The following is an 18909-nucleotide window of genomic DNA, read 5'->3' as shown; positions in this document are numbered from 1 at the left end:
TTTGCTCTGCAAGAATTCTTTAAATGTGTCACAGCACGTTCCATTCTCACTTTTTCCTTCAAAATTGAAACAACTTTGAAGCTCGTATTTAACTGTGGCGATATTAAGTTGGTTGCGTTCTTTCGTCCAAGTAGCATTCATTAATGAAGATACCCTTTCGCAGTATGCATTATTACTTTATATGGAAAGAATATATGAATCGACTTTCTACAGATTTTCAAAACCTTTTCGCTTGGTGTTTTCCCGCGTTCGAAAAGTTTTAAATACTTTCCTTCAACAGTTGCACAGTTCTTCAATATATCTGAGGCTGTTACTTCTTGAAACACCTTGAATTCTTCGTAAAGTCCATCCACGTCAATGGATTTAATACAAAATGTTACACACCTCAACAGAATTTTTAAAAAAAATCTTCAAAAGAACAGTCGGGATTTCGAAGTGAAAGCAATCTGTATGTAAACTTGTTTCACTGAAATTATACCGTTCGCGAATGAATTGACGAGCACGTTTATAAAAAAAAATAAGAAAATCAGATTCGCGCTTTGTTTTATCACAAGGAACTATTGCCTGACCAGGATATTAGTGCATTTTTGGCGGATGGCGCTGCTATTGTCTTTACATTAATTTCTAGATAAGCGCGGTGGGACAGGGGAGTGAAGAGCGCCACTGTGCAGCGTATCGAACGAGTTTTAAAAGTTGCAGTTTACATGTATATGTATCCTGATCTGTTTACGCTTAATAAAAAACGCCATAAACTATATAGTTAATATGGAATGCAGGAATGGTTCACTATTCTTGCAGTAATGCAGGTGTATTGTCGATAATGACATATGCATGGAAATTAACAATTTAAGAAAAACATAGCACGTAAGTGTGTATAAAAAATGATTACGTTTTATTTGATTTCATTATAAAACAGGAGCAGCCTGTAAAACGCAGGAATGTCAATGACTAAAAGATTAATTTAGGATTGATAGCTTAGAGACTTTGGAATACCTTGTAACTGTAAGTTTAGATCATATTAAGGCTTATGATGCTTGTGTTTGTTTTAAGTGTATGTTTATCGGTTGACAAATAAATTATTTTCTCGAGTTTTAGCCAAGGAAGAATTCCGATACGTTTCCACTCGAGAATTGTGGAAGTCCTCACCGCTCTTCTATTGGCTAGCACATGTGCCTTTGCTGTGCGTGGTTTTGGGTTGAAATCTCAGTGAGAGCCCGAAAATTAATTTTACAATCCTTCACTTTCATTAATCATCTGCCTCCTCTAGCATAAAGAGCATAATCATGGGAAGTTGAACTTAAAAAAATTCATTTCATTTTTTTGATAAATGTAAACCCTTTGGGGGGAAAAGGAGGTGAGAAAGAATTTTTCCTTCATTTTCTTTAATGGGCTATGGAATTGGATAGCTTGCCTTTCGGGATTGACTTGTAAAATCTGATTACAGTGCATCTTTCTTTAAGGATTATTATCGAAATCCAGCCTTTTGGTAAATGTGGAATAAAAGTACTGATAAAACATCAGCGTATGGGTAATGTAAGCGTAAGTATCATTGCTTCAACACAAAATAAATTCACAACTTTTATTTACGAATACAAGAATTCCCCTTGAACTCCCTCTGAATTTCTTTCAGACTCTAGGTCTCAGGTAACAAAGAATTAACTCTATTAACTCTTCTCACACAAAATATAATTTTGAAACGTGGGAGCCTTGTGTTTGTTATCTTTATGTCTGTAATATAGAATCATTTGTCGACTGACTTCAGAGGACTGAGTTTAGCCCGTAAGCACAAATTGCCTACAGTTCAAACATATCATATGTACGGTCTTGTTTAATAAAATCTGCCCCTACCCCTCCTCTATCTGGAAAGCCCTGTATTGTTATCCACATATGAAATTCAAAGGCAAATGCAATCATCTTTAACAAGCTGTATTTTTATTTCAAGTCTAACGAGGGGACCTATCCAAGTGTAACTCTGACTTCGAGTCGAGACTATGACCGTTAGATATCTTGTCCCAAAAGAACATAACACGAAAAGGGTTACATCCTCGATCGCAACCGTTGCGGAGATATAAGCGTGAAAAGTTAGAAATTGAGCTCCATACTATATATTACAAAGTCAGATTCCGGGTCAGGTTTTTCGGAAACGGTCAGGTAAGGAAACTCAGCGAATACATATCAAATTAGTGTGGGGAGAACAGCACCTTTTGAATGAAAAATTTGTGTCCCGGGTCACTCGCAGGGTCCCAGGCGGGGTCCAACTCAAAATTTGCAAATGGAACCGGGGGTCAAGTAGCATATTGCATGAAAGCTATTGTTAAATAAAAGAAGATAGAAAAAATCTCCACTCTCTACGATAACCCTGTGCAAACGGGCAACTGGTCAAATGTCAGTACAACCTACATCAGAAAATCTATGGCCACGCTTCTAAATCCGTCAAGTTGTGACAATAACAAAGCAGAAAAACACGTTTGAAAGTGTAAGCTATTTCACTTTTGTTATCTTCGTCCCCCAAAAAGTTCCATAACACAGTTGAATATTGTTCTTCCCCAAGTGACAGAAAGTAACTGCTCAAAGCCTTTCACCATATCGTTATCCGATCTACTGCAGGTAGTAAAGACAACCAATGTGTGACTACATGACGTAAAATCTTTTTGGTAGTCGACATGCACAAAGTCAAATTTCCAACTGTTCAACTCTTACAACATGAATACTAAAATACTAAAATACATACACTTTCAGAAAACCGTTTCCACCTCAACGTTGAGTTTTGACGTTGCAAACGATCAGCATTATGCAAAACGTGAGCCGGTGAGCGTAACAATTAGCTGCCACTATGTTTGGATTTATTTCTTTTAATTTTTGGTAGGTTGTTTCGGATTCCGTAGTTTACATTAACATTATCATAAACCGTAGTTTACATCTGGTTCTCAAGATTTAAGACAGAATCAGTTACTCTTTCTATAATGTTTGTTGCAATAGCTTCAGACGTGTTATGCGAATCTTCATAAAAGTCTAGCAGACAATATTGGATTCCTTCTTCGAAATGAAAATATCGCAAAACTAATGGAACACTTCGCTGATAAATGGTTTGATGCGTCTGTGCTCATAGAGAAATGAATCCCTTGTCTTTCAAATAATCCGTATACACTGATACTGAGAAAGGTGCTATTTCATTATCACAAAGCGACTTGGTTTTAGTTGTACCTCATGTAACATCATTTACTATTTCCGAATCGCTGAAATGAAACACGGTTAAGTTTAAGAGTGAAATCAATGTTTCTATAAAAGTGATGATGTTTCACAGATTGTTAAACCAATGTCAACTCCGATACAATCACATTATCATTATGAGTAGACGACGAACTACTAGAGAAAAAAATGTAAATTTGAACTTGAAATCGCATCTCTCGCATTGGCTTTATGTTCTTTTTTTTTCTGTGTTTGCTAATGTCATATTTCCTGCCGTTCGACACATCTATTGTATACCTCTTCTGCAATATGTACAAAATTCATAATTGAAACCTTTTGTACTTTTTTCACGCTCCGAAATTCTTCCCACACACTAGAAAACACTATTTTCACTTCGACATATTCTTAATAAAAAAAGAACATTCCAAGTGAAAATACAATGTACACCTACGTATCACTGCCTTAACAACAGAAAGGCAGAACTTCGAATCACTTTCTGCAGATCTTTCGCTGTTAACTCCCACGCGGTCCAAGGTGCATATGACACGGTCACACTTCTTTTCTAGAACAATTGAAGGATTATGAAGCAGACGAATATTTATAATTGAGAACCATTTTTCGAAAACTTGATAGAACAAATTTTGAGACACGGAGGTATATGTGGGATAGGTATGCTTTTTATGCTACCAATCGTGCTGTGAAATCAGAATTGGCAATTTCCGAAATGTGCAGTGTGTATAGAATACTAAAGCATGAACGTTTTCTCAGAACTCGGTACAAGTTATGTACAACAATAACAAAAATGCAATTCCTGTAAGAAAGATGTTTTGTGCTCTATCGAGTTTTGATTAAAAAGAACCTTTTCAATTGATATTGCCCGGTTAGGGTTGCCAATCTAATCGTTTTCCTAACAAATTTTGGTTCTCTAAACCTTTCTTACTTTACAACTTACAAAAATGTACTGATAATAATTTGCAAATTCTGAAATGTCTGAGACTGGAGCCATCGAACGTCAGAATAATGGAAAGTTAAACATTTATAAAGAGACAACTGAAAATCAGGACAAATGGACGTCCGGCTCGACTATTAAGCCGGACAAGGGACAGGACCTCCAAAAGCCAGACTATCCAGTCAAAAGCAGGACCGTTCAGACCGTTTCGTCTCGACGAAGTGTAGTCAAAATTATGACTGTTCTCAGAAAGTCTGTTTGTTTCTATTGGAAGAGATTTTTTCGACTTGTCTTCTTGGCAAACATATCAGGAATTCTCCAGGGAAAGACAAGTTTAAAAAAATATTCTTGTTTTACTCTAGCTGCTCCTGTAAGTAATGGTATCGACTTTCCTTTAAAACAGTGAGTAAAATCTTCAGACTGAAGGCGAGTAGGAACACGAATTCTAGCTGACAGTGCAGGATTAGGGAAAGAGGAGAACCTTCATATTAAACCAGAGAATTGGTTAAACTATCAAGATGTCACAGAAATATAGAACGAGTTAGAGTTAGAACATTTTAAAGATATGGAATGTGTAACAAACTATGTATTAATATTTTTAGAAAAAGTTCCTAACCAGTATAAAGGATAAAAAGATGTTCTCTTTTGCCCTCATCATCTCTACGTATCCAATATTTGTAGTATTCGGGATTCTGTGTTGGGTATCCTATACTTCTTTACAAAATAATGTAATCCTCGTCATATATGACTCTACTTGCCCGATCTATAGTCTCAAGCTTGGAAAATTCTCCAGAGAGAGTTAGAGGCTACTAGCTTTTTCTTTAAAAAGATTTCTTGAATTTTCTTGATATAGTCTCGTCTCGTCTTGATGCTATTCCTATTGGTGACTCAACATATGAGTTTCTCAAGTGATTAAATTGAGCAGAAAATAGTTGTCCTCAACTGACTAACAAAGTTTTAAAGTTTTATTATAAGCAGACACTGCAATAACATTAAATTAACGTTTGACAGGTTTGGAACCTTGTATTTCCCCCGTAATTGGTTTTCTAAATAGGAACTAGTAAATTTGCTTTCGAAAATTTGAAGAAGTGCGGACACCAAATTTGATTTCTATTGCTCGGGAACCAAAGGCCTGCACAGGAAAATATTCTATATCTGTACTAAAAAGCCAAGGTTTACCTGTGTGCCAAGTTTGGTCAAGATCAGATAAGTTCAGTGTCCTCTTGATTTATTTTTTTAAAAAATCAAATGAAGGACGAAAAATTGAAATGACCTCTAATAAAGTAAACATTACATCTGAAATCCCTTCTCATTTCTAAATAATACACAAAAGTTTCGATATGCTAATTATTATAAACGTTAGCCCTTCTTAATTAACCGCAAATTGTGTACCAGTAACAACGGCTTGGGCGAGCATCTTTAGAGTGAATCTCACATGTAATTCATAGAGAATACGTTATTTAGCGTATTCTCTATTCGATTAAGTTACATGTCAGTATCCTTACCTTTATCCAGTAAACGACTTTCCTTCTCTTCCTTTTTGTCTCCAGTTTTCACCTCAGTCAATATACTCCCTACAAGAAGGACAATGGAATATATCTGCAATGAAAATGAAGGAAACATCACAAAATACAGTTTGTCTTCATACACTTCACTCACTACGCTAAGTGGCGTTCGGAGAGTTTAATCAAGAGGAAGGGGGTTAATCACTCAATCACATAACCTTTCAGGATACGCTTGATTTTTGCAGTCAGCAGAAGTATTTTCCCCTTACTGCTATACGAGGGATAGTCATAAAGTTTTAATTATTGTTAATAATAAAAAATTGTGTTCGAGTATGAGTATGGATCAGATTCCGGGAACTAAAGTTTATCTTTGTTAGCACCATCGTTGAAGTCACCGTTCTTCGAACTAAAATGATTTATGACCAGGCCCGCAACTAGACGGGGGGCTAGGGGGCCGGCCCCCTAAAGTTTTCGTGTTTGCCCAGACCTCAATACAAAATGCCATCATTAATACAAAAAACACAATTTAGATATTTGCAATAGAATTTTTAATGACTTAGCCCCCCTAACTTATTCATGCCCCCTAAACCTGTGGCTGGTTGCGGGCCTGTTTATGATCCAATATGCCACTGTTTGCGATCTGGATATGACGTGAAAAAAATAGGATTCGCATAGAAGTATTGGACTTCGAAGGATACTGTGACATATTTGGGTTTCGAACCCACGAACCTCTTAAAATTAAAAAATGCTTTTTAAAAAAAATAAATAAATAACGACTGATTTCATGGTAATGAAAATCTTATCTCCCCGCGGTATTCCTGAGCTTTAGTTAAATAAGATCCCCCTTTCAAAACCATGACAGCAAGCGAAGGTTTATTTTATTCGTGTATTGTATCCGTATATTCACATGCTGCAATGCTGAAAAAGAATTTTGCTCTAATTTTTGGTTTGTAGGGACGAGCTAGACTGATTTTCACTTTACATGAAAATTGGAGTTTAAAAAAAATTCAAGTAAACAAATATCCTGAATTTAAAATTTTGATTGAAAGTCATGAATTTGTTTTGGAAAAAGTTCCCGAATTTGGGTTAACAGTATAATAAAAGTTTTAATGAGTAAAAACAAAGAAAAAAGTTTTAAAAAATCAAGCGTGACGAAAATTAAAACTGAATCCCAAATTTATGATAACAAAGATGAGAATTAAGGCATAAGGCCTTAGCATCAAAATTAATTTGAGTAAATTACATTTTTGTTTTCTTCTATAGTTTGAATGAATTTTTATAAGTAATCTGACACACATAAACAAAGTAATGGAATTGTTTCTCATACCCAGTCCTAGGTGAAATTTATGTTTGTTTATCCTTACATAATGAGCTTTCATAATCATGTACAATACAAAAATGGTTAATTTTCAATCTTACATTTGACAATACTTATTCACGTGATATGGGATGATAAACATATGATTAACGTTCATCAGCTGATACTTTGTGATTAGTGACATTACCAAAAATTATAAATTTAGAGTAGTATAATTTTATGGAATCTGAATTTAATTACATATGATTTAAGTTGAGTGAAATTTAGAAACTAAGTGGAATGATCTAGAATACATGGAATGATTGAAATGAGTCATGACTTCGATTGGAGATTTAGTGAGAAATTTTAAAAGAAAACTGGTTGACCTAATGAAAGTAAGTAAGCTTATTGCGGGCTTCTAATCGTTTATAATTATAAACTGAGATTAGGAGATAATTACACCATATATGAAATTTAATATTAACACAAACAACAAGAATACATTATACATACATATATCAATGCGAGTAGTATTATTATTTAACCATGCATAATATATATATATATATATATATATATATATATATATATATATATATACACACACACACACACATATATATATATATATATATATATATATATATATATATATCAGGGGCGGATCCAGAGGGGGGCGATCGGGGCGATCGCCCCCCCAGAAGAGGAAACTTTCTTATTTTATATATAAAAATAAAACCCATCCCAAAGTTTGGAGCCCTTAAAAGTAGCAGTATGACAACCTACCGCCCCCCCCAGAAGTCGATCCTGGATCCGCCCCTGATATATATATATATATATATATATATATATATATATATATATAGACATACATACATAGAAGACTATTAATACTTAAATACTCATATTAAATACAAAGACGTCTTTTAAAAGAATTCTTAAACAATTGTACTTGTTTTCCATGACCTTCCTTACGTTGCAACAGTAATATATGTATATAGCCGTAGATTGTCGTCATTATTGTAATCTATGCGCATAAACTCTGATCTCTCTATTGTCTAGAGGATCAGAACGATACATTGAATACGGCTTTTGGTCGAGAGGCAGAATCTGGAAAAGTCTTCAAAATAAGGAGTTGGATCAACCCGAAAGAGTAAAAGCAATCGGTGGTTCTAAATCATCAAGTCCACTATCCTGATCATTTCTAGACCGCCGGTCACTTGATGCGAGCAGGTACCCAAGTACACCCCCCCCCCCCCCGCCCCGCTACTGAAGCTAAAAAGTGAGCGTTTCAAATAAAACGCCATATCTCCGAAACTAATCAAGATATTAATGAATTACATTTACCGGCTTTATCTCTAAGGTGTGCTTTACGATTTTGTCTATTCATACTTTGGATAGACCCAACGGGTTTTCGGAAAATTTAACTTAAACATTAAAAACTGACATATTTTGTCCTTAATATTTTCTTTTTTGCTCTGTATCTTCCCAATGAGTTGAGATATGGAAAGAACATCCCGAATTGAATTTGTAGTGCATTAAATCTTTCCAACGGTACAAATATTGTTAGGTTTACTTCGAAAAATAACCGTATACCGAGGTAAGTTTGTAGGAAAGTGAACTTTGATTCGAATGCTGATGCTCCGAATGGCACCACTGAATTTCATCTCACGCCAGTCAATAAAGGTTTTGTTTCCGAGATAAAAGCTTATGTTTTCCCCAATATTTTAAGAACAATTCTCACCCTTCTCCCTTGAGCTCTCCTGCACTGTCATGATCACTTCTAGATACACCGGTCACTTCATACAACCGTGCGTTAAGGATCACAAAATTTTGAAACAAGTAGAGATGTCTTTCATAGTGTTAAAACCCACTTATAGTTGATACTCAGGTTGATTTAAATTTTTCAACTCTATTTCTGTGCAGTATTTCCACACGTGATGAAATAATTCCTTATTTCTTTAACAAAAATGTTTATTTTCCCATAATGAAAAGACAGAAAATATAAATAAGTTAAGAACACATGTAAAGATGTTTTAAATGAGGGCAAACACCATTTATAGGTGATATATAGGGTGATTGATAACATCGTTGTACAGTGGGTCACAGAAATTCTTGATGTACAAAGTCCGTGAGATAGGCAACCCAATTAACGCCTGCTCCAAGATTAATTACGCATGGCAGTAGCTAGCACAGCAGGCTGAAGTTGACCCCAACTGTTAAAAGCACAGATTGTAAAGAGTGTTCTTGTGCAGAACTGGAGCCAAACGCTGGCTGACGAAATGACAAAAGGGAGTCTTTGGATACTTGTACCCACAGTAAACAGCACAATACCAGAAAAAAATATACGGACACCAGAGGCACCGATTGAAAGATAACAGTCAGGGGACTTAAATAATCTTATAATTATATCAAATGAGGGATTATAAACAAGTTAACCTACTTCAAATTACTATAATATTTGAATTTACTGTATAGATGATTATTACTATACATATATGAGTATCAAATAATATATGGGTAGATTATACGGTATATGTAGTAGGTCATTTTTATAAGTAAACACAAAACCTTGCCCTGAGTTTTGAAACTAGTAACAGTAGTCCTACCTGCAAAACAATTAAAATATGGAACGATCATTCGGGGGAAGAGCCCAGCCTCCAATGAAAATTTTTGGGGTCTAACAGGGCCTGAGCTCCTTGGTTCCGGCGCCAGTGATCGATACGTAATACTACTTCGAAAGAAGAACTTATCCGATTTCATTATTCGTTAAATGACTTTTGAGAATGCTAAATATTGGTATGAACTATTTTATTTGTAAATATTAACAATGCAAAATTCGATAACACTCAAACGAATTGGAGAACTTATCCGTACTAAGTGGATTTCCCCTTAGGTTGCAAATATAACTGTAGGTTCCTGATTTGTATAGTATTTGTGAAAATTTACACATTGAAACACAAGGAGAAAAGGGGAGAATATACTGCCAATTAACAAGAATTTAAAAATGCACGAAATTAACGGATAATATCAAATATAGAACCATTAACAGAATTAAATCTCTAACTCGTTTTCTCCATTCATTTGTCTTTCTTTATTTTCAGGATTACATCATCCCGGAATTTCTCCACTGGAGATTATCTTCGTTTAGTAGCAACTGGAGCTCAGCCTTGTAAATGAAACATAGGAAAAGTGTAAAGGAGGAGGACACGAATCGAACCCTGACTGCAAAATTAGGAAATCTCCACGCTAACCATTCACCTAAAGCGTTACTTATTCTGGCTCACCTAAATAAAGATCCCTTTCTTGTCGCTCAAAACAGTAGCTTCTTTATAGTCAAATAGATTGGCAAAACACAGGAATATGCAATTGAGGACTCGCAGGGCATTATATCATTGTATTCATTAAATTATCAACATTGCAGATTTAAAAAAAAACAAAATACAAAAATCCTTTCTTTTGAATCAAATACTGCGCGTATATTATACAAGTAAACAGACCAAAAACGAATCAATTAACGTGTAGTAATCGTTGGTTCGAAGAACAAATAAAGGTGTTCAGAAGAGGCAAGGGCACAAGAGATGCTATTGGATTATTAAGGGCGATCGCTGAAAGATTTATAGAAAAAGGGAAAGAGGTGTATGTTGTATTTATTGATCTAGAAAAGGCTTTTGACCGCGTGAATTGGGAATTGTTATTGGGAGTTCTAACAAAGAAAGGGTTGGAATGGAAAGATAGAAGACTCATAAGAAACTTATACATGAACCAACAAGTAAGTGTTAGGATAGGGGAAGAACTGACGGAAGAGAGTGCAATTGGAAGGAGAGTTCGACAAGGATGCTGCCTCTCGCCAACACTATTTAATGTCTATCTAGAAGAGATAGTGAAGAAGAGCCTACATGATGATGATGGCATTTCGGTAGGAGGTAGAATGATTAGATGCATAAGATTTGCAGACGATATGGCGCTTCTTGCAGAATCTGAAAAGAAAATCAATAAAATGAGAAAGGGCTTTGAAGAATATGGGATGAAAATAAATGTTAGAAAGACAAAAGCCATGGTGATTGGAACGAAGGGGTCTGTGTCAAATATAAAAGTAGGAGGGGAGAAAATAGAACAAGTGAATAGTTTTCGATACCTCGGTAGTATTCTTAGTAATGACATGAAATGCGAACGTGAAATAAAAGCAAGGATAGGAATGGCGAAAGAAGCCTTTAGGAGGAAGAAAAGTCTGTTTTGTGGGACCTTGAAGAAAGAGTTGAGAAAAAGACTCATAAAATGCTTCGTGTGGAGTGTTGTACTGTATGGGGCGGAAACGTGGACATTACGTAAAGGTGACGAAAATCGACTGGAAGCCTTCGAAATGTGGGTGTGGAGAAGAATGGAAAGAATTAGTTGGGTCGAGCAGAAAACGAATGAGAGAGTGTTAGAAATGGTGGGTGAGAAAAGAACACTTTTAGATATTATTAGGAAGAGAAAGAGAAACTGGTTGGGACATTGCCTAAGGAGAGACTGTTTCATGAGGGACGTCATAGAGGATATGGTGGCGGGAAAGAGAGGGAGGGAGCGAAGGAGACTGCAATTAATGGATGATATTAAAACAGAAAGATCATACGCGAAGACGAAAAGGTTAGCGGAGGACCGTGGAGCATGGAAGCTTCTCACCTGCGGCAAGTGACCTGCCAATAAAGGCAGAATACCTATGATGATGATGAATCGTTGGTTCAGTGGTCAAGGCGCTCGACCACTGCGGTGCAGCAAGGTTTTTCTAATATATGGACCCATTACCTTAAATATAAAGTTCTGTTTAAACGTGCTCAAAATAATATAATCAACTCGTTTCGTCACATTTATCCTCAGTCACATTTATTCACAATGTCCATCATTTATATACGAAGGCGCTAAAATGAGGAACGTTAACATTGTTTTAATGGGAACAGATTTCTGGTTTGAATTCCAACCTTAAACCACACGTCAAAAATGAAAATTATTTATGTTGCTGATACCTACTGCAATATACAAGTGTATATGTAGAGAAAGAGAGATACTGTGTGAGAGAGAGAGAGACAGGGGGAAAGAGAGAGAGAGAGTATGTGAGAGAGATAAAAAAACAATATATGCTTGTATTTTTACTTACAATGTAAAATTTTTTTTAAATTCATAATCTGGATTTTTATAAAGCGATTTGAACGCTTGAAGCGACTTAATGTTCATAAAGCTTCTTTTTCTTAAAGCTTTTATAATTAATGTCGCAAATAGTCCGATGCTTTGTAATATGTGCCAAAGAAATAAGTGCATGGTTTTAGCAGGATAGTATCGTCTACCCATTGCTTCTATTGATAGTATAAAACCAACGTTGAGTTCATATCGAGTTTAACGTTCCTTTCAGCAACGAGGCTATATGAGACGTTTACCTACTGATTAGCGTGGAATCCGAACCACATGAGCTCACACCAGGAATCGAACCAGCTCTCTTACGTCAAAGGTGCGTACGGTAACCGCTTAGCCACGAAGGAGCTCGGTATAAAAATAGAATACCACATATTACCCCATATTACTTCACCGACAGATTTCTGTTTTATGATCAGTTAAAAGAGTATTTCTGGACATCGTAGCGAAAAATGTATTTCTTATTTCATGCGCTATACGAAACATACAAAGAATAAACACAAAAACGAAACAAGAACAAGGATTCGATGTAAAATGCTTTTCCTTTCTTGAATAAATACTCAATGTATTACAAGTGCATATCTCGAGAGCATTTCCAGTAGAACTACTAAAACGCGCTGGCCTTATAACTTCCCTGTGTGGTTTAGCGGCTAGCATGTGCGTCTGTGGGGTACGAGGTCCCGGGTTCGATTTCGGTAGTAGAACTTTTGGAATTTTAAATGTTCTTTATGTGTCTGTGTTCGTGTCCCTGTCGTTCAAGGTTACTGGAAATAACTGTAGAACGTGTATAACCGAGTAGGAGCACAAGTTATTGACAAGGGAAAAGCAGACTTTGCTAAATGAAGTTCCGTGCTACCTTTCACGAGGTAGGAGTGCACATTTTAAATATTACAATATTACAAACTGCAATAGCCAGAAAACCCGTCTTAAGGTTCTGACTCTCCGCATAAATGATAGAACGCGTTAAGTTATCAAGGGGAAGAGTGAGGAATATCTATATCTTACGCGCAAAAGGTCCCGCTTGAGTCATTTTTCTTGTTGTAACTGATAAAGTAGCCATTTGTAACTACAAGTAAAATATTTATTCACCATATGTTTATAATGCATACAACAATAAAAATGTTCAAATCAGTTGTATCCGCAAATATATTGACAGTGGCGTACTTAGGGGGGTGGCTATCGGGCTGAAGCCCCTCGAAATAAATTTCCTATATACACAATTATATTAAAATTTGTCGGCACCCAAAATGAAAAACGTAAGTGCTAATTCACGTGTTGTGCATGGCCCCTCCACGAAACAAAATCGCCACTGTTTATTGATGTCACTAGATATATTATGGTTACCACAGTCGATGTGTAAAAACTGGTCTTGGCGCTTCGTATCCATATCTGTTTCCAGTACGAATTACAAGGAATGTGAGGGGGAATCCCCTTTGGTAATACTGGATATATGCTACAACCAGAGGCATAATTTGAGACCTTGCTTCAGGGTGGCAAGAGCACCACCGACATAAGACTTCCATGTTTTGTAGTAGACAATTGATTAAAGTATAAGTGTTCCTCAAACTCTTGTAGGGAGGGGGTCCTCGCTTGCTCCCCTAAGTGACTGTCCTTGGCTACAAATGTTATAGTTTCCCATGCAACTGTCGTTTGAAATGATGCTCCTGGTTATAGCATACATCCAGCATTACCAAAGGGAATTTCCCTTTATCCGTCTTGTAATTCGCACACTGTCCACTGATAAAGCACGAAGCTCCAAGAATATTTTTTACACAATGACTGTGGCAACCATAATATATCTGCTGATATCAATATACAGTGGCGTATTTGGGATTTTTTCGGGGAGGCGCTATGCACAACACGTGAATAAGCACTTACAGAAGCAAAGGAGGGGAACCAAATCACTTTGAAAATGTGGGTTGGCAGGCCCGTGCTATGTGGTCATACGATTAGCTTATTGGCCTGCGGAATCAGAGATCCTAATTTCAATTCGCGCCCAAAGTAACAATTTTATGTGTACTGTTTTTCTCAAATAATAAGTTCATACATTTTAACTTCGATAAAAGTAATGTATTTATACGTAATTTATTAATTTGCAAGAAAATACAAATTGCAACAAATATGGTTAGGTTTTGTTGTAAATAGCCCTATGACCCCTAATCATAATAACCCTATTACTAAGTACCCCTTTATAAAGCTAGTTTGCAAAACAGTTATCGAAATTTGTATTGTGTGTAACTTGAATAAAGTATTAATGGAAGCTAAAATGTATAAAATTTTTATTTGGAAAACAAATAAAGAGATTGCCTTGTGCGGGAATAGAACTCAAGACCTCTGAAGTAGGACTCCAGTACGATAACCATCTGACCACAGAGTACGGGACTGATAATCGATATTTTCAAAACATTTTCTTGCTCGCTTTCTTGTGTTTCGATTCAAGCGCCATCCATGAAGGGCCTGTCTACATTCTGGGTCAAATCATTTATCATTTTTTTCCTGCAGAATCCAAATGTGCAATAAGAAATGTGGGTTCACATTTAAAATTTTAGTTATTCCCGTACCTCCGAAGGAGGTAGGGATAGGGGTTGCGTTTGGTATCATTGGATAGCTTCTCCAAATATTTAACACGTGTAGTTTTTGTTTTCCTGATCTGTATATTTCGCGAGATAGTTGATCGTTCCAGGACTATTAAGACATACACACATATAGAATGCCTGTGTTCTCCATAAAAAGTTGAAAGTGTAAATCACAATTTTGTTAATTTACAAATGTTTCCAAATACAGAATTCCTATTCCCAATATGGATTAAAATCGCATTACCAACAATCAGTGATAGTCAGGTTTTCTAATTTTTTCACTTCTTATGAATAGCCTCCTGGAGAAAGGAGCGTTAAACTCAAAATCAAGTCAACTCGTATCGTGATATAACCGTACTGATACAAGGTTTCGGATAAAGAACACACGCTATGACTGTTGTTGGTTTGAATCGGGCTTCGGGAGGTATCTTTAAAATTGTATTTTCAATGTGTTGTAATAAAAGGATATACAGGTGTAGAAGTTTCAAAGCAGATATAAGGCCAAGGAGCAAATATATCGAATGATTTTGTTTTTTAATTATTAGCATCCTCGTCTTTGGTGCGAGACATCTGAGTTTGAATCTGAAAGTAAATGCGGTTTCAGAATGTGAAAGCGCATATGGTTTATTATAGAAGAAGATATTTTACTGGGAATTTTCTAGAGAAGGAAGACCAATTGACTTACATGTAACACTTCCCAAGTGTAACACTCCGATTTTGATAAAATTTAGCAAGTAGATACTACAAATAAACGAATACGTGCTGCTTTCTTACTTTGTGGAACAACGGTTTTAGGGGGCAAAAGCCCCCACCCAAAAGTTTGAAAGTTGGCGTCCGAAAGGTAAGAAGAAGTGGACCGTAGTGAATGAAATTGTGTACAGATATTGTAGACATAAGATGAGGGAATAAGTGATTCCAATTTTCCTAATAATAATAATAATAATAAAATTGTTGAGTGGACCGAAGGGTTAGGTGGCGGAAAGAGTGGACCGAAGCGAATGAAATTGTATGTAGATATTATATATGTAAAATAAAGTCTTTCGTGTTCAGCAAGTGTCCCTATCCGATTTCTTCAAATTTGGCATATCAACAGTAAGCACCAACAGTATAGCGTATTTTATAGTATTTCGGGAGACGTCTTGAACCCTTACAATGTTTTTCCGCATAAACAGAAAGATGTGTCGATTTATTTCCTATTTACTGTTGATGTGCAAAATTTGAAGCAAATCGGATGCGGACACTTGAGAAACACGACAGGCCTTATTGAACACATACAATACCTACAAACAATTTCATTTCCTTCGGTCCATTCCTTGCTGCGCTACTACGATAAAATTTACTTTTTTCTGAGGGGCCTTGGCCCCCAAAACAGTATTGGGGCCAAGGCCTCCTCAGAAATGTACTTTAATATTTCGTAATCAACAGTTTAGAAAGTCTGTGGCCCGCCCAATTCTTTTTAAAAGGAAAATACGAACCCTCCCTCATTTCACGTCTACAATATCTGTGCACAGTTTCATTGACTTCGGTCCACTTCTTCTTGCCTTTCAGCCGTCAACTTTCAAAATTTTAGGTGGGGGCTTTTGCTCCCTAAAACCGTTTCTTGGCATAAAATAAAAAACACGTATTTATTTTTTGCGTATTGTCACTACACAAAATTTCGTTGCAATTCTTCATGTCCTTTAGGCACTTCTGAAATGCTGTCATTAGCACTTTTGATATTTCGTGACCAAAGATTTGGAGGGGTCCATGCTCCACCCAACCGCTTTTTCCAGGAAAATACGAAATACGCATTCCCTCATTTTACGTCCATAATATCTGTGCACAATTTCACTCAATTCGGTCCACTTCTTCTTGACTTCCGAACGTCAACTTTCAACATTTTGGGTGGGGGCTTCTGCCCCCTAAAACCGTTGCTCCACAGAAAGTACAAAAAACTCGTATCCGTTCATGTGTAGTATCTACCTGCTAAATTTTATCAAAATCGGGAGTGTTACACTTGGGAAGTGTCACATTTAAGTCAAGTGGTCTTCCTCCTCTAGAAAATTCCCAGTAAAATATTTTCCTCTTTTGATTCAAAAAAAAAAAGCGGGCAATGAAACATTATGAAAATATCGAACATCAATCCTGTAGCCTGTGGTCAGATGGTTAGATTACTGGAGTTCTGCTTCAGAGGTCTTGAGTTCTATTCCCGTTCAGTTATATTTGCAACCTAAGGGGAAATACCCTTAGTACGGATAAGTTCTCCAACTCCTTTGTGTTATCGAATTTTACATTGTTAATATTTATAAATAAATTACTGCATACCAATATTTCCCAGACAACACGTACGTGTACGACAGATGTGTACTATCCATGCATAAGCCGTACATTTGCACATGTGCATTTGTGTGGATGATGAACACATACATAACCCGTGCATAAGCCGTACACGTGAATTTGCGTCGATGAAGCACACATACATACCCGTGTATGTGCACATGTGCATTTACGTGGGTTATGCACACGTACATAACCAGTGACTAAGTCATGCATGTGAACATGTGCATTTGCATGGATAACGTACACATTTACATAACCCGTGCCTAAGCCGTTACATGCACATGTGCATTTGCATGGATGAAGTACACATTTATATAACCCGTGCTGTAGCCGTTATATACACATGTGCATTTGTGTGGATGCAGCGCACGTACGTAACCCGTGCTTAAGCCGTTATGTACACATGTGCATTTGCGTGGATGCAGCGCACGTACAGAACCCGTACTTAAGCCGTTATGTGCACATGTGCATTTGCATGGATGAGGCACACATTTATATAACCCGTGCTTAAGCCGTTATGTGCACATGTGCATTTGCATGGATGAAGCACATATTTATATAACCCGTGCTGTAGCCGTTATGTATACATGTGCTTTTGTGTGGATGCAGCGCATGTACATAACCCATACTTGTGCCGTGCATGTGCAGATGTGCGTTTTCGTGGATGAAGCACATTTAATTACCGGTGCTTAAGCCGTTGTGTGCACATGGGTATTTGCACGGCTACTGCACGTGTGTATGAGACGTCCATAATACCGTACAAGTGTATACTTTTACTTTCATTCTTTTACCCTCATTCTCATCAACAGAAAGTAACCTCCATTTTTAGTAGGTGTCGTTTTTCCTCCAGGCGGTGTTATAGAGACTTTTCGACGAATAACAGCTGAATGATTGTAAAACCTCCATAACTTCCACTGAGCTAGGATACAAGATAAACAGGTGGCAGCATTGTACTGATGTAACTACAGTCAGGCAGTTCATAGGTTTACAAAATTATTTTCGGGACCGATTACAGCAGAATATGTTGCGTTATTTGTTACTTTGCTAACATGTCAAAGATACTACCTAAAGCTTTGCTCGTGGCAAATAATAAACTCCAAAACTAAAATTCTCACTGACAATTATTAGTTACTTGTTATATACTTTGAAGGTGATGTCTTTGCAGTTAGGTTCGTCACTGTCTCCTCTCTTATACTTACTGTATGTTGCCGACCTTGTTGTCCCACAGAACATAAGCATATTCCAGTTTGCTGATGACACCGCCTTTTTCACGACGGCCCGCACAGTGCAATCAATCAGTAAAAACATGCAAACGGCAATTGACGCATTCGTTCACTGGTGTAATATATGGCGATTAAGTATTAATTCTACGAAAACTCAGGCTATTGTTTTCCTGCCACGTAGACGCCGTTCACGAATATACCGAAATCCAAGTCGATTAAACATTCAAGTAGATCATACACCTGTCGTGGCGTCAAATACACTGACTTATCTTGGTGTCATATTTGACTCCAAACTTACCTGGATTCCACACCTCACCAAGATCGTACGCCAAGCACAAAATCGGCTCAACCTACTCAAGCGCTTAGTCGGTACAACCTGGGGGCTAAAACCATTAACAGTACTTAATACCTACAAAGCCTTTATGCGCAGTACATTAACATATGGACACACTGCCTGGACATCCGCACCGCCAAACTTCTATCAGAAATTGGCTATCCTAGAGCGTCATGCTCTACGTCTAGCACATCGAATCAGCTTACCGCATCCGACACGGTTACTTTACGAGCTGATTGATTTTCCACCTTTATTGCATCATCTCGAACAGCTTCGTACTCGGTACGTTTGCAACGAATTGACCAGCAGCATCCCATGTTACTTGATATCCTACGGTACGATCGGGAT

At 36.9% G+C, this 18909-nt stretch overlaps 1 protein-coding gene across 1 annotated transcript in view; it reads right to left on the bottom strand.

Moving 5' to 3' along the window:
- Window positions 1-18909, bottom strand: part of LOC145663682 (uncharacterized) — a 221096-nt gene that overhangs the window by 74514 nt on the left and 127673 nt on the right. The window contains exon 3 of the mRNA XM_081729778.1: window positions 5644-5737. Within this exon, the coding sequence (XP_081585904.1) occupies window positions 5644-5737 (94 nt within the window). The remainder of the gene's footprint in view (window positions 1-5643; window positions 5738-18909) is intronic.

This window comes from Thermobia domestica, chromosome 11 (genome assembly GCF_964235325.1).
Source record: "Thermobia domestica chromosome 11, izTheDome1.hap1.1, whole genome shotgun sequence".
Classification (NCBI taxonomy): Eukaryota; Metazoa; Arthropoda; class Insecta; order Zygentoma; family Lepismatidae; genus Thermobia; species Thermobia domestica.
This window is presented reverse-complemented; position numbering and strand designations above follow the sequence as displayed.